The sequence below is a fragment of the Vulpes lagopus genome, chromosome 3 (assembly GCF_018345385.1).
Source record: "Vulpes lagopus strain Blue_001 chromosome 3, ASM1834538v1, whole genome shotgun sequence".
In the NCBI taxonomy this organism is placed as follows: domain Eukaryota; kingdom Metazoa; phylum Chordata; class Mammalia; order Carnivora; family Canidae; genus Vulpes; species Vulpes lagopus.
This window is the reverse complement of record NC_054826.1, coordinates 13165923-13187053: the sequence shown is the minus strand read 5'-3', so window position 1 is coordinate 13187053 and position 21131 is coordinate 13165923. Positions and strand designations below refer to the sequence as shown.

At 41.7% G+C, this 21131-nt stretch overlaps 1 protein-coding gene across 2 annotated transcripts in view; it reads left to right on the top strand.

Annotated features, from left to right (window-relative positions):
- Positions 1-21131, top strand: part of MTMR12 (myotubularin related protein 12) — a 72899-nt gene that overhangs the window by 30056 nt on the left and 21712 nt on the right. For both annotated transcript variants that reach the window (XM_041749508.1, XM_041749507.1), the window contains exons 3-8: positions 2227-2369; positions 3675-3747; positions 4459-4589; positions 6432-6525; positions 10154-10283; positions 18273-18348. In XM_041749508.1, the coding sequence (XP_041605442.1) occupies positions 2227-2369; positions 3675-3747; positions 4459-4589; positions 6432-6525; positions 10154-10283; positions 18273-18348 (647 nt within the window). The remainder of the gene's footprint in view (positions 1-2226; positions 2370-3674; positions 3748-4458; positions 4590-6431; positions 6526-10153; positions 10284-18272; positions 18349-21131) is intronic.

The window sequence follows — 21131 nt, the reverse complement described above, 5'->3', positions numbered from 1 at the left end:
TTCCTGATGCCCAGGGGTAGCTGCCCTGGACTAGCACAGCTGCCTAGGCCTCCCCAGGCAAGCCTTGGTGGGTGGCCTCACCTGTGGTCTCTGCTTACATATCTGAGCGTGTAAGTGCTAGGCAGCCTTGGGGTATACTAACCCTGAGCCTGCAGGAGCTTTATTCTGACATCATCACTAAGAGTCTGAATTGGTTAGTTATTTTTGAGATGGAAGAGAGACTCTGTACCTGAGGTTAAGCTTTAATCATTTGTGAATTCAGAAACAGAAACTACTTGATGGTTGTATCCCCTTAAATGTGTGCGGGCTCTCCTGAGGGCTGTGCATTCAGTTCTTCTTCCATTTTCTTTTTTCTAAACCAAGTAGCTTTTTTTGTCAGTTTTTTAAGGTATATTTCCCTAAACCAATAAAGGTCTCATTTTGGTACTTTATTTTATCTTATTCCAGTTTGTTGAGAGAATATGAATATGTACAAGTTACTGACTGATCCACCTTTGGTAAATATATTGGGATCCTGGAATTAAAAAAATATATATTTCTAAGTTTCAGAGGTTTTTTTTGTTTTTTGTTTTTTTGTTGTTGTTGTTTGTTTGCTTGTTTTACAATAATGACTTAAACCTTAATTCATATACCACATTGTCCTTCCTTTTCTTGGGTCATAGATCCTGAAACTAACTTTCATTTTAGTGTTACCTTCTCCCATTCTCTGTATTACCTGAGGACTCTTCTAGATGTGCAGCCTCCATTTCCCAGACTAGAACATGATCTTTTCCAGCTCCTGCCTCCCATGATTCAAGACTCTGCACATGTGAGCTGATAGCTATGGTGCAGCACGTCGAGCTTGCAGAGCCTCACGGGATGTTGTATTAGCCAATGCGTTCCGGTGTCTCTAGTTGCCAGTGCATGGCCACGGACTGACATGGCTTGCTGGGGCTTAGGGAGATACTCACTATTAAAAGCTGTTTCACATTAGGAGTTGAAAGCACGGGAAGTCTTGTTCACATATCTTCTATCTTGAACTAGTTGAGGCACTTTTTCTGGAACTATTTTAAACCCTAATGAGGCCCCAATTCATTGTTTTCTTCAAGCTCTGTGGTCCCTCTGGAAGCTGCCCTGGTGACTGAGCCACCTCCCATATTTCCTGAGTAATTAACTCCTTGGGAGATGGAAACATATACCATGAGAGGCATCCCTTCATAGTCTCAGTGTCTGACACTCTTCTTTATTTTCATTTTAAAAGTTAGACCAAGTGAATTTTGAGTCCAAAAATAAATTGAAAGACATTGAAGATAATATCCAGAGGGATTCTGAGGGGAGATAGTTATCTGTTGAAAGAGAAGAAAATTCTTTTTCTTTTTTGTTACAAAACATTTGCACTTGGTTTTTTATTTCTTCCCTACCCGTCTCCTGCTCTCATCCAAATGTCCAGCCCTCATGAACTTCTCTGCTTCCAGGGAGCAGTGAATGCTTACTTATCCTGAAATCCTCATCTCAACTGTAAAGAGAAGAAGTCCCCTCTATCTCCAGGAAATAGAGCTGCTCGTGTAGGCTGGGCACCTCAGATGGAGCAGGAAAGGTGACACACTGAGAGGAAATAGCCTCCAACTAAGAAAGAGAGGAAACCATTTTTTTCCCACAAACCTCTGACCTCCCTTTTCCTCCCATCCTTGTCTGTGGAGCCAGAGTGCATGTGGTCTTGCTGCACCTCTTGTCTAAGGAAGCTGCTTGTAAGCCCTGTGGCTGGGGAGCCACCCTGCTTTCTCTCAGCAGTTCCGGAGTGAGAGATGATGGTCCACTCTCACCACAACTCAGGCTGGAGCTCCATATTCTAGAGTCTTGCTCATTTCATTCATTTAGGAGATCACTTCTGTGTAATGTCTGCTTGGCCCAAGTGACAGGAACACTGAGGTCTGCACTTGCAAGCATCACTGAGATCATTTCCACGTATTGGAAATGTTCTTTATTCACAGTGAGAAGATAGGGAAGTGTGCTGTGTGGAGGTGTAGCTGAGCCATTTTGGTTTTACTTATCAGTGGTCTCTACTCTGCTTCATCTTTGTTCCTGGCATTTGCAGCTCCTGCTGTGCTGCCAAGTGTGGAGTTCTGAAGGGCTGCCATATATCATGTGTTTGTCTTTACCGTGCATAGAGCTGGGGAAGCCCTTTAGTGTTTGCATACTGCTTATTCCCTAAGGACTCTAATGAGGACTTGTTTTGGTTTCCATCAGGTGAACAGCTGCTTTGTGAAGCCAGTACAGTGCTGAAGTATGTCCAGGAGGATTCCTGTCAGCGTGGGATCTATGGGAAACTTGTGTGCACAGACTTCAAGATTGCCTTCTTGGGCGATGATGAATCTGCGTTGGATAATGATGTGTGTGCGAGCTGTATTTGGCTGATTTGGGGGGAGCAGTGCAGTTGTATCTCCATCATCTTTTTCCTCAGCTCTGCAATTACTCTGTCTCCCTCCCGACCCCCAACACACATTAAACACAAAGGACAGAAGTCCTCACTGTTATATTGTTCTCTATCCCTTGGGATCTCTCTTCAGGGGTAGGACCACTCTAAAATTTCCCTCCAGTGCCTCAGGTCACACTGGCTTGCATCTGCCTTCAGAGGTTGACACTGTCAACTTCTTGTTTTTTTTCTGTATTTCATCACAATAGGTAGCATTCACTGGAATCACATCTCCCCAAATATACAAGTTCCCTGTGTTTCCTGCCCCTCAAATTCAGGAACTGAGTTCAGTTCTGAAACTGATGCTGAATGCAGCACTTGAATTTGGGTTTACTTTGCCCTGAGTAGCAGTGTCCTTGTAAGACTTGTCTCGACTTGCAGAGAATGGGCAGCGGGACGAGGGAGAAGACTGCCTGCACCACTCAGGGAGCGCTGTATGTTGATGCAAACCCAGCTGTCCCAGCCCATCCTTGCTGCCTTGGAGCGTGGCCTTCTGTGCTGCCGTCCACTCTCATGGCTTGGCTCCGTGTCCTGTACACATAAGGACAGCATTCACAGAAACTTGAATCTTTCAGTGTTTTCTTCCTAAGCCTGGCTTCATGTAGCTGTCATTCACTAGTTTGCATTTATGTAGAGAAATCTTAACCTCTCAAAATGATTGTGTGTGGCATGGCTGGTTCACCTGGGACCAGCCCAGGAATGGCAAGTCATGCCTGGGTTTGGAAAAAAGTGCTTACCAGCTTTCCTTGCACACTTCATCTTCCCTTTCCTAGAGAATGTGGCTCCATTTCCCTGTTTGTTTTTTAGAGTGTACACTCAATTTTTCCCCCAGTTTTTTTAAGATATCATTAACATATAATGTATTATTTTAAGGAGTATAACATAATGATTTGATACATGTGTATATATTGCATAATGAATACTGGAATAAGTTTAGTTAACATCTGTTATGTCATATAGTTACCAATTTGTTTTCCTTATGATGAGATCTTTCTTAGCAACTTTCAAGTATATAATACAGTATTGTTAACTATAATCACCAGGCTGTATGTTACATCCCATGATTTGCTCATCAGTTTATACCTTTTGACCACCTTCAACCATTTCTTTCTCCCCATCTGTTTTTCTTAATGTGCAATCGGAAAATGGCGATTTGTTCTGCCTATAAATGTTTAATAGGGCATAGAAAGGAGTCACAGTTGTTTCCTTTTGAATCTTTTAGGAGGCCCAATTTAAGAATAAGGTTATAGGAGAAAATGACATCACACTGCACTGCGTTGATCAGATTTATGGAGGTAAGTATCTTTTCCTCTGGGGTGTTGCCAGCCTTTGAAATGGTAATGCTATGGTCCTTTACAGTTTACTAAAGTTTCTTTACATATTTATTTTGTTTAAATCAGTTGTATGAATGATGAAATTGAGATGTGAAGTGGCTTATCTGGGACCACTTAGCTAGAGGAGTTCGGACTTGAATTTAGAACCTATTCTAAAATTCTGCAGTGCCATCATATATGCTAGATCATACTTGTGGCTGTCTGTGTTATCTGTGTAGGTTTTACTCCAAAGACTAATCTGATAAAGGTTTGTTGCACTGCATTCTGAGTCTTTTCTGCTAAGGGTCAATCCTCTTTATGCTTCACTTCTCTTTTTCTGCAGTAAGGGCTTTTTTAGAAATTATTCAGTAGCCTTTTATGATGATCTCGACACCAGTAGGTGCTGTGTGGTCCAAACTTTGTGGCAGGGAGGGAAGTGTCAGGAGAGCCCCTGTCCATAAACCCAAGGCTCCACTGTCCTGACAGCATGTCCTTAGTGACCCCCTTCCATCTTTTATAATCTTAGCTTCTGGAGTCAGAGAGCCAGGGTGGGGTCCCTGCTGACAGTGCCATTTAGAAGACAGCACCTTTTCTCTCACTTTTGAGAGGTGTTAATAGTCTACCTTGTTTCCTCAACATTAACTTTTGACTTATAACATGATTTCCCTTCCCGATTTCATTATCGATGTATAGTGTTTGATGAGAAAAAGAAACCTCTTTTTGGACAATTGAAGAAATACCCTGAAAAACTCATCATCCACTGCAAAGACCTTCGAGTGTTCCACTTTGGTCTGAGGTACACAAAAGAAGAGGAAGTCAAAAGGGTAACTAGTTGCATGTATTTGTAGGTTTTCTTTCCCATCAGTGTCCCCACTAGCTCTTACTTGTTGCTTATATTGCACGGAAGTGGAGGGGGAGCATTTCACTCTCTATAGTTGAAATTGCTTTATAATCATATATGCTTTGATTAGATTCGAGAGAGAATTTGGTGAAGCAAGCCTGCATATTAGGTTGGCATATACTACCTTTAATCCTTCAGGTCATGATGGTTTTATTCCTGGTACCTCTGAAGGATGGGGGGTGGTACCAAGGTCAGGAGGCAAGCCTCTCCTCCCACATCTGACAGTCTCTCCAAACAGTAGTAGTAGAAACCCCCAACTCCTGAAATGGATGAGTTCATATCTGGGAAGTAGTAGAAGTATGTGGGAGGAGGAAGAGGTACATGTGGCCCACAGGCAAAGCCAAGTTACCAAATGAGGCCTGTTATTTTGGACACTAAAGAAAAAAATCTCATTGCTGCAGCAAGTAAAAATACATAACTGGATGAACTGGTTACAGTGGTCACTGTAACTTCTAGGATTTCTCTTACTGAGGTATTGAAGGTCTCAGACTTACCATGGTCATACTAAATCCATCCGGGAAAACCTGAACAGGGGCCAGGTCATCTGTTGTTCTAGTGACAGTTGAGTTAAACACACTTAACAGGTAACTCCTTGGTTTTCTTTCAGAGAGTGTGGTACTCCAGTTAGAATAATGAACATGACTCCGGTATCTCTTCTGAGCAGGAAAAGAGTGATGTAGTTAGGGGAAAGTCCTTGAGAAGCCAGAAACTTCATTTTAAATGATGTTTTTAGTCATCTGTCCAAACTTACTTTTGTTTAGAAACTTTAAACCAAAAGCACAATGGATTGGTTTCTTTTTCTGATCTTCTAGAAGAAGGTCCTGAAGGCCACAAGTGGATCAGAATATTTAAGTGTCTTGATTCTTGTCTGATATTAGCTCTATGTCTCTGATGTGTCAGATTTTTAGAGTATCTGCATATGGCACTTAAGTTTTTGTAGCACCTTGTTTCTGAGGAATGAGACTGATTTTAAAATTTCCCTAGAAATTGAGGGGTGCCAAGGTGGCTCATTTGATTGGGTGCCTGACTCTTTTGACTTTGGTTCAGGTAGTGATCTCAAGGCTGTAAGATCAAGCTCCATGTCGGGCTCCACAATGAGTCTACTTACGTTGCTCGCTCCCTCCCCTTTAGCCCCATGCACACATGCGCTCTCACTCTTTCAAATGAATGGATAATTTTTTTAAAAAAATAGGCAACTTCCCTGACTCAGGCCACCTCTCCGAGTCATGGAACCTTGCCTGGGAGCGCTCCCCATTAAAGCACTTTCGAATCTAAAAATAAAATAAAATAAAATAAAATAAAATAAAAATAAAAATAAAAAAACAACTTTTTTTTTCAATTTCCCTAGTGCTTCAGGGCCGCCTGAAGGTGGCTCAGTCAGTTGAACATCCGACTCTTGGTTTCTGATCAGGGCATGATTTTAGGGTCATGGGATTAAGCCCTGCCTCAGGCTCTGTACTTGGCACAGTCTATTTGGGATTCTCTGTCCTGCTTCTCCACTCCTTCTGCTGCTCATTCTCTCTCTCTCTCTCTCAAATAAATGAGTAAGTAAAATCTTTAAAATTTCCCTAGAAATTCAAAGCTCTTAAAAAACCTGACAAAATTGTTAACATTCTGTTTGTCTGGAATTATTCCAAAAGATAATATCATAGGGACCTTGGAGTTTTCTGCTGCCCAGAGGAGCCTATTAGCATGACTGAAACCTAGACAACTTAGTATTTATCTGCCAAAAGCATGACTTATCCATTGTTTGATTCTTTTCTAGATTGTCAGTGGCATAATTCATCATACCCAAGCTCCTAAACTGCTTAAAAGATTATTTCTGTTTTCCTATGCAGCTGCTGCACAAAACAATACAGGTGAGTCTCCTGGGCTCTCATTTGCAGGTGGGCAAACCTTTTAAATTCCTACGTGAAACTAGCAGGCAAAAACCCATCCATGAGTTTCTTTTTCCTCTTTCCTAGCAATTGATTGCCTCTTGCTTGGGTAGGTCATTCAAGTTCCCTTTTTTAAAAAAGTTTCGCCTTTTTTTTCCCCCTGTGATCTTTGTTGCTTTTTAACTTATCTTTAGGTTTATTTACTTTTTTGTGAGGGAATATTGGTTTGATTGTTTCTTATGAAAGATAAAATCAGCATATTATAATGGTTATGTGAGACTGGAGAAACAAAATTCAGACAAGTTTAAAATAATCCCTGTTTATCCTTGTTTGTTTTTTTTTTCCACCGTAATATATTTAATTTCATTTCATAACACTCTAGAGAATGTCTTGCATTCTAGAAAGCTTTTATTTTTATTTATTTATTTTTAAGATTTTATTTATTTATTTATTCATGAGAGACACAGTGAGAGAGAGGCAGAGGGAGAAGCAAGGCTCCATGCAGGGAGCCTGATGTGGGACTCGATCCGTGGACTCCAGGATCAGGCCCTGGGCCAAAGGCACCTGGTGCTAAACCGCTGAGCCACCCAGGGATCCCTAGAAAGCTTTTAAACAACCAGAATGTGCTCTGTAGCAAATGTTTTGGGGGAATGGAACAATTGTATGTGAGAGAGTATCTGACAACACAAGTATGCTTACATAACTTAAAATTCCAAATGTTTTCCATTTGATTCACTGCAAAAGGGAGCAGTCTTTTAACTAAGAAACTTTGGTCGATTAGCTGTTAATAATGCCTAGCACTATACAGTGTTTCCCCGGATGTCTGTCTTCCCCTTCCTCTCCATCCTTCTCCTCGGTTTGTTTACTCACTCTGCTGGTCAATCTTAACATCACATTGATGTTGAATGACTCTGTACTATGTCCTTATCATCAGGGAAGTGGTATGTTAGTTTAACAACAGACATGGGGCTTTCTGGGGTGCAGAATTGAACTGCTTATTTGGTCAACATTTTGAACACTTGATATAGGTCACGGCTGTGGGGATGGAAGTCTATAGGACTAAATCCTTGTCTTCTATGAGCATCACGTCAAGCACAGACAGCCGTCAAGCACAGACAGCCGAGAGATGTGTTCTCTGGTGGAGGGGCTGGTCACACCGGAGGAGGGAGGCTTTCACGGCTATTACAGGCTATCACAGGCTGTGCCGGAGCTGATAGTGGAGGATGTGGGCATGTGGTCATGGAGGAGTATTTTAGGCAGAGGGCTCAGCATGTGTAGAAATGTAGATATCTGAGAGAAAAGGTTACATTTTGGTGACTTAGTAGAAAAGCTGTGAATTTTGGGGTCTGTCCCACCAGAGTTCAAATCCTTGCCCAGCTGCTCAATACCTGTGTGATCCTGGGGCTGACACTAAATTCTTGGGGCATCTGTTTTTCTCATTTTAAAAACAGCGGTGTTAAAGCCTCTATTAAAGTGTTGTGAAGATTATAAATTGTTAAATGCATGGCACATAGGGTGCAGTCAGTTAAGTGAGGGTTAATGGAAAGTATAACTGCATATTATTCAGGGTGGATTATGTTCAGAGAATTGCACTAACTTAAGATAGTGCTTGCTTTACTGTTAGACTGAACATAAAATTAGTTCCTTGGGGATCCCCGGGTGGCTCAGCAGTTTAGCGCCTGCCTTCGGCCCAGGGCATGATCCTGGAGCCTCAGGATCAAGTCCCGCATCAGTCTCCCTGCATGGAGCCTGCTTTTCCCTCTGCCTGCATCTCTGCCTCTCTCTGTCTCTGTATCTCTCATGAATAAATAGATAAAATCTTTAAAAAAATTAGTTCCTTAATTCAGTAAGGTCATCTTTGTAAATGACAGATGTTTTCACTGTAGCTGTAGGTATAAGTGCTGAGTAACTGGTTTACCACAGCTTGTTGCAATATGAGATATATAAAATATAACTTATTAATTACTATAATATATAAACATTTATTGGGTTTACATTTGAAAAATAATACTCTGTTTTTAGGAATTCTACATCTTCCTTATATCCTGACTCTTGGTTCAGATTCAGCATAGGACAGTTTCTTAACTCCCCAACACTATGTTGATCCGTGTTCCAAAACCCTTACTTTGATTGACTCTGGCAGTTTCTTCACTTTGTGGTATGTGTGTGTGTGTGAGTGTGTGCATGTGCGCGCGCCACAAGGCCCAGGATATGTGTCATCTTTTATTCTGTTTTCCATCTTTTTAAAAATCCTCCTTCCAGTCCCCTTTTTTTGAGAAGTAAATGTTATAAGTGATAGATGCTAATTGACCAGTTAGCTTTTGCATGGAGCAGCAGTTTGTAGAGGTGGGTACTTTGCAAACTGAACATCTTTAGTTACTTTCTAGCTTGATAATTCACAAAAAGTGCTTTGGCTGAAAGGTCCTGAATACTCTGGGACATGGCATTTTAGGGAAGGACTTACCTATGTTGCTAAAAGAATTATCTACTCTTGAATAGTGTGTTACAAATATTTGTGTCCACTGGGAAATTTTTTTGTTGTCTATTACTTTATCCTTTACAGCTGCTTGGGTTTGGATTCCAGTTCTGCCATTGCCTAACTCTGTGACCTTAGGCAAGTTCATGACCTTTCTGTGCTACATCTGTAAAATGGAGAAATTAATATTACCCTACCCTGTAGGATTGTGAAGATTGAGTTAATAAAATGTAGTATGCTCAGAACAGTGCCTGGCACACACCTAAGTGCTATGTAAGCTTAACTACTGTTTTTATCATTATTCTTATTCTCTTGTGTACTATAATCTGGTTTTATTTTAATGAAATAAAATAGCACGGAGGAGTTTTATCAAACACTATTTTCCCAAAACGCTTGGCTTTTTTTAGATGTGCAAGGACTTGAACTAACTGATTTGTTTAAAAAGCTGAGACTATTTTGGTGTGTGTCACCCAGCAGTCTTTGGCTTGGGAGAAGACCAAGAACACATCTGCTGGGCTGCAGGAATAGTGCTCCTGGACATTTCCTCCTAGCAGGTAGCAGTAGCAGGGCAGGGTGAGGGGCAGAAGACTCCATCTAACCCTTCCCCTCCCACAGCTGTGTGATCTGATGATGCCCTTTAATAACTGTCACACTGGAAAATCCTCTTGTTGGCAGTGCATCTTCAAATTGAAGGAAGATTTACATTCAGGGACCTGACACACTATTCAAATGAGTTTGCCATCTTATGCACATATTCGTAGGGCTGAAAATATTTTATTATTTTAGCATCTGTGCCAAGCCTGTCTTCTGGTGCTTCACAGCATCTTTTATGTTATATAAATTATCTCATGGTCAGATGACTGAAAATTGAGCTATAAATTACTTTTGCAAGGAGTGGAACAAGAACACCTCCTTTCTTCCAGTATAAAAAGACAGACCCTTAGTCATAATTTTGGGTTAATGACAAAAAAAAAAAAAAAAAAAAGGAACAAGGTTAGGATTAATCAGTGACCTTGCTGTGCTTGGATAAAAATGGGCTTAATGAACAAAATTAGGGCTTACAAATCCACTTTCACATCATTAAAATACCTGTACTTTACACAAGATTTTGTCTTTTCAAATTTGTTTTGCTAGCCACTGATCCCAAGAACTATACTGTAATGTTTGACACCCTTAAGGACTGGTGTTGGGAATTGGAGCGGACCAAAGGCAACGTCAAGTACAAAGCAGTGAGTGTCAATGAAGGCTATAAAGTCTGTGTAAGGTAAGCATTCAGTGCTCTTTTTTTTTTTTTTTTTTTTAACAGCTTCATTGAGGTAGAATTCTCATGCCATACAGTTCACACATTTGAAATATACAGTATCACAGGGTTGTGCAGCCATCACCACGGTCAATTTTAGAACGATTTCATCAGCTCCAGAAGAAGCCTCATACTCCTTAATAGTTGCTCCACATGTGCCCTCACCACCCCCAGTCCTAGGCAACCTCTGATCTACTTTCTGTCTCCATAGTTGACATATTCTCAAGATTTCATATAAATGGAATCTAATAACAAGTGGTCTTTATGTGTGGCTTATTCACTTAGCATAATGTTGTCAAGGGTCATCCATGTTGTAGCATGTATCAGAATTCCATTCTTTTTTATTGCTGAATAATATTCCAGGGTATGGATAGACCACATTTTATTTATCCACTCATCAGTTGATCAGCTATTATGAATAATGCTGCTATAAACATTTGTTTTTAAGGTTTTATGTTTCCATTTCTCTCGTATATATGTATGTATATATGTTTATACATGCACATATATGTGTGGAATATATATGGAAACATATAATGTTTCCATTTCGTGTGTGTGTGTGTGTGTGTGTGTGTTCACACACCTAGGAGTAGAGTTGCTGGGTCAAATAGTACAAAATGTTTTTCACAGTGACTGCACTATTTACACTCCCATCAGCAATGTAGGAGAGCTCCATGTTTTCCATGTCAATACTATACTTAAGAAACCCTTAAGATGTCCCTTAAAACATTTAAAAGTGAATTTGTGTCTTTGTTTTCCTCCATTATAGTCTAAGTAAAATTATTAGAGGCATTTTTAAATTTATATTGTGTATTTGCTTTCCTTTTACTTAGCACTTCATTTATTCAGCAAAAATCTTTGAGTGGTGGGGTGCCTGGGTGGCACAGCTGGTTAGGCATGCGATTCTTGGTTTCGGCTCATGATCTTGGAGTCTTGCTCAGTGGGGAATCTGCTTCTCTCTCCCCCTTTATCCTTCTGTCACTGGGTGTGCACTCTTTCTCTCTCTCTCAAATGAATGGATAAATCTTTTAAAAAAAGAATTCTTTGAGTGGCTGCCATATGCCAGGTAATGTCCTGGCTACTGGAGATACAACAGTTAACAAAGAGCCTAAAAATCCCTGCCCTCTTGGAACTTTCACTCTAGTGGGATGAAAACAATGATAAAATAAATGAGTGATTATAACGCATTGAAAGGTAGTAAGTACTATGGAGAAACATAGATCACACAGGGCTAAGGGGGTGCTGGAGGTGTTGGTAGGGAGGGGTGGTCAGGCACTGGAGACAGTAGAGACAAAGCCCCTGAAGTGGAGTCTTGTCTGGTTTCTGTGAGGAACAGCAAGGAGTCCAGGGGCTGGGGAGGAACCATCAACTGGCAGAGTAGTAGGGGATGAGGTCAGGGCAGAGAAAGGTAGTTAGATGGTTTCGGGGAGGAGGCTTTCAGAATTTATGGTGCAGTGAGGAGTAGTTTGAGCAGAGGCGTGATGTGATTTGGCCTTCATTTTTAAGGGATGACTCTGCATAATCCTTTTCTTTTTTAAAGATTTATTTATTTATTTGAAAGAGAATATGCACATGAGCAGGAGGGGCAGAGGGAGAGAGAGAATCTCAAGCAGACTCCTCACTGAGTTCTGAGCCCAATGCAGGGATCGATCTCACAACCGCAAGATCATGACTTGAGCCAAAACCAAGAATTGAACACAACTGACTATGCCACCCCAGTGCCCCTGTATACTCCTTTTGTAAAATCTTGAAACTTCTCATTTTGGAATGTACCCAATATCCTGCTAGCAGTTTCATAGATTTATATTTTTGTGGAGCTTTTTGTATTTATGGTTCTCACAGACCTGTTCAGCACATCAGTTTTGATTTGGATCAGTCTCAAACATTTATAAAGTTAGCTTTCCTGACACAGCACAACCTGGAGTGACAGTGGGGAGGGGCCTGCAGAGCAAGTGTCACCTCCCCATTCCCCCTCTTCTCCTCCCCTCTTTCCTAGTCACAAAGGATGAAAAGGGGAAGCTAGCTCTTGCTCAGAAAGAAGTTAGAAACCCCTGCACCTAGGAGGTGATAGTTTATGATATGATGTTGACACTGATAGAAGGCATCCCCATTCTCAGAATTGTTTTTTAAAAATCCTGGCACATGTTGATTAAATTCATTGGTATTTGTGTAGTTGTCAGCACATCAAAAATATACTTGGTAAAAGGCAGGTGGAGAAGGAAGCTTTTAAATATTTTTTTATTTTAGAGAGTGCAGGAATGTGAGCAAGTGGGGGAGGGGCAGAGGGAGAAAGAATCTTCAAGCAGACATGCCACTGAGCGTGGAGCCTGAAGTGGGGCTTGATCTCACAACCCATGAGATCAGAACCTGATGGGGGTGGGGGGTTACCTGGGTGGCTCAGGGCATGATCCCAGAGTCCTGGGATCAAGTCCCACATCGGGCTTCCTGCATGGAGCCTGCTTCTCCCTCTGCCTGTGTCTCTGCCTCTCTTTCTGTGTCTCTCATGAATAAATAAATAAAATCTTAAAAAAAACCCCAAAAACCCTGATTGGAAACCAAGAGTCAGACCCCCAAATGACTGAGCCACCTAGGTACTCCATGGAGTGGAAGCTTTAATTAGTGGTTATCAGAGAAAATGGAGCTTTCTCAAGGTTTTAGTGCTGGGAGCACTCAGCACAAACACATACCCTGTGGACTGCCCCACCCATGCTTGCAGTCCCCGCACCCTTTTCTGTCCCATGGAGAAGATACAGGGCAAGCTTGTATCTTGTGCCTTGTGTCTCACCTGCACCACTATAGTGCTGCCTCCATGGTCTCCGCCACCCACTCTGGTCCCCCAGCATCCGTTCTCTGTGTCTCAAAGGGCCCTTCATGGTTTGATTCCTGCCTCACGCCCCTCAATACCCCCTCTGACCATACTAACCCCACTCCCATAGGCCTGCCTGTGTGGTCTCCTGTCTGGAATGCTCCTTCTGCTTTCAGCCACACAAGTGTGGTTACTCGCATCTTATTTGTCAGCTCTTAGCTCAGATGTTACTTTCATGGGGAACCTTCTCCAAGGCCAGGTCTCTTTTTTTTTTTTTTTAATATTTTTTATTTATTTATTCATGAGAGACACACACACACACACAGAGGCAGAGACACAGGCAGAGGGAGAAGCAGGCTCCACAGAAGGAGCCCGATGTGGGACTCGATCCTGGGTCTCCAGGATCACACCCCAGGCTGCAGGCGGTGCCAAACCGCTGCGCCACCAGGGCTGCCCCAAGGCCAGGTCTCTGTGAGAGCGAAAGCTTCTGTTCTGTTCATGGCCTCTCTTCCCAGCACTTCCTACAGTTGTAAGTTTATTTTTATTTGTATCACCGTTTGGAAATGTTTGTTTCTGTAGCCTGTCCGCTCTGGAGAATCAAGTACACTATCATGGGGGATTTTTGTTGTTGTTGTTTTGTTTTGTTAATCATTATATCCTCAATACCACATACAGTGCCTGGTTTTAAGAGGCACTCAATAAATAGGAAACAGAATGAGTAAATTAATGAAAGCCCTTCCCTCAGTAGGTAGATGGCACTCCAGTCAGTTTTGATAATAGGAAACTGAGCATCTACTCCATCTTTTCTGGAGGTCAGGGCTGGCTTACCAGTCTTCCTTCTCCTGAAAAGCCTTCCTCTCATCTTGCCTCCCTGCCAGAATATCGGAAGGTCTGTTAACCCTGTAGGGCATGTGTAACACGATGGAGCCTGTGAATTGACACTGCCGCAGGAAGACCTTGCTGCCCTGCTCTTGTCCTGCTGAGGGTTTCCTCACCCTAACTGAGGCTAGGGCGGATCGGACAACTTTCTTTCAGTAGTAAAACATCCTGTATTTGGAAAAGTTTACTTTGTATTTGAAAACTCATCCTGATGACTAAACTGGCTGCTCTTCCAAGGAGGGAGGGTTCACTGTTTGTGGACATTGGGAACCTCACAGCAGAGAGCCCTCAGAACTTCCTAGTAGTTCACTGGAACAAAGGAGGACATCTTAGACTCCACTCACTGGTGCAGAGCTATCCATCTCTGTGCCAGCCTCCTTCCAGGAGCCACTACATGCCACATACACTAATACACTTGGTTCTGACATTTTTCCCTTTTTGGTAAAAGACTGTTTATAAGAGGAAATTAACTGGCTAACCAACATTGTAAAAAAAATTTAACCTCACTGGTACTAGTTGAGGATGACATGCAAATTTTTAAAACCTTGTGGCCCCATCTCTGTAGAATGAGCCTCTGGGGACAGAGCTGGGACTTGGGGCTAAACCCACCCCACACGTAGGTCTCCTGTAAAGGCTGAGAAACTGTGGTCTGTTGGTAAGTTGCCAGCTAGAGCAGAGCTGCTTCCTCAGTCACCTGGGGAGTTTGTTAACATGCAGATTCTGATTCAGTTGAGGTTCATCTTGAGAATGTGCTGTCTAGGTGATGTTCCTGCAAACTTGGATTGGAGGATCTTCTAGAACAACTGCCATCATCCTGCCTGTACACTGGGAAGCTTTTGAGCCTCAGATTTTTTTCTTCAAGCTTCTGATACTTAGTAGTTCTGGGGTGGAGCCTGGACATAAGGAGGTTATTAATATTCCCATGTAATTTTTTTTTTTAAGATTTTATTTGTTTGAGAAAGAGCACAAGCTTGGGAGGGAGGAGCCAAAGGGAGAGGGAGAAGCAGACTTCTTGCTGTGAGAACCTTCCTTCTGGTGAGCAGGGAGCCTGATATGGCGCCTGATCCCAGAACCCCAGGATCATGACCCGAGCCAAAGGCAGACACTTAACCTACTAAACCACCCAGGCGCCCCTTCCTTTGTGATCTTATTTTATTTTATAAATAAATTTTATTTATTCATGAGAGACAGAGAGAGAGAGAGAGGGGCAGAGACACAGGCAGAGGGAGAAGCAGGCTCCATGCAGGGAGCCCGATGTGGGACTGGATCCCCGGACCCCAGGATCATGCCCTGGGCTGAAGGCAGGTGCTAAACCCCTGAGCCACCCAGGTGTCCCTCCTCTGTGATTTTTTTTTTTTTTAATTTATTTTATGATAGTCATAGAGAGAGAGAGGCAGAGACACAGGCAGAGGGAGAAGCAGGCTCCATGCACCGGGAGCCTGACGTGGGATTCGATCCCGGGTCTCCAGGATCACGCCCGGGGCCAAAGGCAGGCGCCAAACCGCTGCGCCACCCAGGGATCCCCCCTCCTCTGTGATTTTAATGGGCAGCCTGAGTTCATTGATTTGTGAAGGGTTTTTTGGGGGGGTGGGGAGGGGGGTTGTTTGTTTACTTCAGTGATAACACCTGAAGAAGGGATAGCTTACCACCTATGCATTTGAGGCGACATATAAGAAAATATTCTGAACATGTCAAACTTCATTCATTTTTTTTTTTTTTTTTTTTATTTATGATAGTCACAGAGAGAGAGAGAGAGAGAGAGGCAGAGACACAGGCTGAGGAAGAAGCAGGCTCCATGCACCGGGAGCCTGATGTGGGATTCGATCCCGGGTCTCCAGGATCGCGCCCTGGGCCAAAGGCAGGCGCCAAACCGTTGCGCCACCCAGGGATCCCTGAACATGTCAACCTTCAAAAGCCAAGTAATTCTTAACAGTTTTGATGGTTTGAAATACCTTGTCCTTGGGATCCCTGGGTGGCGCAGCAGTTTGGCCTGCATTTGCCCCAGGGCGTGATCCTGAAGACCCGGGATCGAATCCCACATCGGGCTCCCGGGCTCCCGGTGCATGGAGCCTGCTTCTCCCTCTGCCTGTGTCTCTGCCTCTCTCTCTCTCTCTCTCTGACTATCATAAATAAATAAAAATTTAAAAAAAAATGAAATACCTTGTCCTTGATCAGTGTTTTCCAAAGCTGGTTCTGTATTATATAATGAGAGCTTTTTTCTTTTTAATTACTTTAAAATTTTTTAATGGAAAATTTCAAGCAGTATAAAAGAAAAGAGAATACAGTGAGTTTCCTTTTATTCATCACCCTCCTTCAACAATTATTCTTATGCCTAATCCTATTTTCTCTGTGCTTCCCTTGGGTTATTTTGGAATAAATCCCAGACCTCATCACATTTCATTCATGAGTATTTTGATATACATCTCTAATAATTAAGGACTCTTTTTATAAATATAACCATAAAACCATTATTATACCTTTCAAATTTAACATTAAAACCCTCAATGTTGAGATCCCTGGGTGGCGCAGCGGTTTAGCGCCTGCCTTTGGCCCAGGGCGTGATCTTGGAGACCCGGGATCGAATCCCACGTCGGGCTCCTGGTGCATGGAGCCTGCTTCTCCTTCTGCCTATGTCTCTGCCTCTCTCTCTCTCTCTCTCTCTCTCTCTGTGACTATCATAAATAAATAAAAATTAAAAAACAAACAAAAAAAACCCTCAATGTCATTTAGTAGCCTAAGTCAGTGTTCAAAAATTTCCCCATTGTTTTTATAAATTTTTTTTTTTTAAAGATTTTATTTATTTATTCATGAGAGACACACACGCACAGAGAGAGGCAGAGACACAGGCAAAGGGAGAAGCAGGCTCCATGCACCGGGAGCCTGATGTGGGATTCGATCCCGGGTCTCCAGGATCGCGCCCTGGGCCAAAGTCAGGTGCTAAACCGCTGCGCCACCCAGGGATCCCTGTTTTTATAAATTTTTAAACAAATTTTCAGCTTTTTATCTGTTTTATCATTAAATTTATCGTTTATTTATCAATTATTTATCATTTATTTATCAATCTCAGTGAGATTGATATGTTGCAACTGATTGATAGGTTTCTCAAGTCTTAATCTATAGATCTTCCTACCATTATTTCTTTTCTTGCAATGTATTTGAAGAAACCAGGCTATTTTCTGATTGTTTCCTGTAATCTGGATTTTGTTGGTATTTAAAATGTGCTCCATCCCTTGTGAATTGATTAGATCTAAAGATGATCACATTCAAATTCCAACCTCTTCAAATTAGAAAGTCCATCTGTCTCATCATCTAATACTTAAGGAATTTACTTTAAACATGTGACATGCATACAAGTGCCATCTGATTATTTTCCATTGTAATTCTTGCACGATAGACACCTTCTTATCTCTCATGAGGCTTTATTTCAAGCTCTTTGAGTGCAAAGTGTTTATAGCCCCACAGTGATACAACTTAGCACATTTCTTATTCATAGAAACCTGCATATGCTAGCTAGAGGAAGAGGTGGTGACCCTGTATATCTTTGATATTTGCAACTCTGAAAACCTAACTTTCCCACATCCTACCACTTAGCAGGTTATTTTTAGAACCTAAGTTTTCTCATATAGAAACGGAAGTCATACTGGTTAGGTTTGGGTCATAGCTTTACTAATGCTTACTAGTGGTATTACCTGTGAAGGGCCTTTAGGGGTACTGTCTCAGTTTCTTTATCTGTGAAATGGAATAATAGTAGTACATACCTCATAGAGTTGTTGGGAAGATTAAATGAATAATTTGTGTTAAGGAATCCAAGTCTGGCATATAGGAAGCACTTAAATGTTTGTTGTCAGAGTGCTTGATAAAATGTCTAGGTATCAATCATCATAATTATTGGTTTATGTTTTAGTCCGCCTGAAAACATGAGTGCTTAATTGCCACTGTGTGACAAGAAAGATCTCTCTCAATTTTGGAATTCATCTACTTTTAGGTATCACATATTCCAATCCCCTCATTTCAAGGATGAAGAGACAGACCCAGAGAAGTGGGGGGCTTAACTAATGATCACATAGAATCAGAGGCAGAGTTAGGATTTGAACCCAGAGTCCCAACTGATTTAGCCAGAGATGGTTCATTTGTACTGGTTCTTCTTTAACTTGGAAATAAGGTTCGTGCCCTATCACTTTGCTTCACTTCCTCAGTTGATTAAAGGTGAGCTTTCATATTTAGTGCATCACTCCAGGACAAAAACTGATGACCTCTCTTTCTTCTAGATTGCCAGCATACTTTGTTGTCCCTGTTTCTCTTCCCGAAGAGGACGTGCTACGCTTTCAGGGTCACGGCATACCAGTAAGTACATCTGGAAACCCTAATAGCCATGGGTTGCTCATCAACCCATTCTGGCAAGTTATTCTATTTAAAACCCTTGGCTTTGGTCCTCTGTCCAAAAGTGATCCAAAAATATCTCAGGGACTCACTAAAAGAGTCTCAGACATGAGGCTCCCTGGGACAGCTCTAAAGTTTTCACAGAAGCAGTAGAGTTTTTAGCAAAACATTTCAGAGATTGAAAAGGATTACATATCTGCCTACTGTTGAAAGCCAACCTGATTTTATACCTGAAATCAATTTGAGGCTGAATCTCAAAATAAGTCTGAGGGGGATCCCTGGGTGGCGCAGCGGTTTGGCGCCTGCCTTTGGCCCAGGGCGCGATCCTGGAGACCCGGGATCGACTCCCACATCAGGCTCCCGGTGCATGGAGCCTGCTTCTTCCTCCGCCTGTGTCTCTGCCTTTCTCTCTCTCTCTGTGACTATCATAAATAAATAAAAATTAAAAAAAAAAAAATAAGTCTGAGGGTCGTAGGGTTTAAGATTCTTTTTTGGCCCCATTCTTCATTTTTGAGTGGGTGTGGCCATGTTTTCTCCCAGAGACAACATGGAGAGCTTACTTAGTTTCCACAGAATAGACTGGGATAGGAGCCATGTTTAATGTGTCACTGATCAAAGAAAGCAAGACTCTGGCAGTTATTCCAGTTTCTAATTGGTGGTTGAGAGTTGCCAGGCCTTCAGGGAATTTAATAAGGAATGAGAATTACAAATAAATGCTGTACTGTGCTCATGGCTTTTTCACTGAAAAGGTCACTCCTGTATGGGAGGCAAGATGTTTAATCGGGTCACATGCCCAGAAGCCTGTGTAGGCAGGGCAGGTAATGAGCTTGGTCCTTGCAGTGAACCAGAGACCCTCCACTTGAGTTAAGGGGAGCCGCTCCTCTGTGCCAGCCAGTTTGTGCCATGTGGGAATATGGGCCTGGTTTTGCCAAATATCCTGATTTCTCAGGGGAAGCCAGAGATTAGGATTTTTATGTGAGTCATGACTTTTCTCAATTTCTAAATGTATGCATCTGCTTCAGATGTTAAAAAAAAAAAAAACAGAGTTGCCCAGGGTCAGCTCATGTCCCACTAGTTTGTAACCTTTGAGAGTGGTGGTTCTCACACTTCTGATCTCAGCACTGTATACTCTAAAAAGTTATTGAGGATTTCAAAGACTCTCTGTTTATGTGGATTATATTGTTTGATATTTGCCATATGACAAATTAAAACAACATTTTAGTTTATTTTAGCAGTAAACTTATATGTCAGTATAAAAATTTTTTTATGAAAAATAGCTATTGTTCAAAATAAAAACATAGAATTGCAGTGTTTTACAGTTTTAAAAATAGAAGACCACTGGATTCTTATATCTGCCTCTTCAGTCTGTTGTAATAGGCAGTATGGGCTTGATAGAAGTACATGAGGAAAATCCAGCCTCACACAGATCCATATTTGGGAAAAGGAGGAATATTTATTAGCCTTTTCAGATAATTGAGAATATTGTTCTTTGATGGTGCACCAAAAAAATGATAAGTGGTGGTTTCATAAAGGTTAATTGCATAAGGAATCTGAAAACATGATCAATTAATTTTTCATTCTTTGCTAAATTAAAATCCATGGGGTCTGCCTTGTATTTGGAATAGATCTTAAAACCTGCATGATTGTATGATATTACATAGTGGTCATTTGGGAAGTGGGGTTATACAGATCATCCAAATATTAGCATGTTTCCTTCTATAAAAATCACATTCATTAACATCACCCTTGTCTCATCAGAAGAATCTGTATATTTTGGGAAGCAGTCTAGCAAGAGGTAGAGATTAGTTTCCTCAATTCTAAGTTTGTTTGTTTTAAGATTTTATTTATTTATTCATGAAAGACACAGAGAGACAGGTAGAGACACAGGCAGAGGGAGAAGCAGGCTTTCTTCAGGGAACCCGATGCCCGACTTGATTCCAAGACCCCGGGATCATGACTGAGCCAAAGGCAGATGTTCAACTACTGAGCCACCCAGGCATCCCCACAATTATAAGTTTTGCTTGAAAGTTCAATATTTATCATTTTATCAGTTTGTCAGTTGTTTTCCTTGAAGAGATAGGGTCACTTCTTTCTTTTTTATTTTTTTATTTTGGAGGATGAACGCTTGCCACATACCAAAGTATGAACACCCATTGTTTGACTCTCACTTGTTCTTTGAATTCCATGAAGAGAACAGTTCATTTACCTCTCACCTCAGTCACATAAATGCTTTTCCTCAAGCTAAATGTTGTGCTTCAGTGCTTCCTTCCCACTTCATCACATAAAATATAAAGCATGCTAATATTAAATATTAATCTGTAATGGTCAAGATTAATAAAAATAATTTTTAGTCCTTCATTAAGGACATTCTCAAGTAAAACATTTTCTTTGCCTATGAGTGTATGGTAGCACAGAATACAGTGGTGGCCAGTGCTGTCTGATAGCAGTACCTTGACTAGGCCCAGGCACCAGCACGGCTTTGACATCATCAGTGCAAATGTCAACACAGTGAAAAGGACAAATTACCTTTTAGTATTATTCTCATACCACCCGAAAGGGTTTTGGGACCCCTGCCCTCTATCTATAGACTACATTTTGAGAATTGCTATTTTGGAAGAATGAAAACAAGGGTCTTCGTTCTTTAAGCCTTTCAGAGATGAATTGGGGAAAAGAGGGTGAGCTCTGTGGGAAGAGACAAAAGGTGAATTGTCTATACGAGTGCGAGTAGACTGCCTTTCCACCTAGCG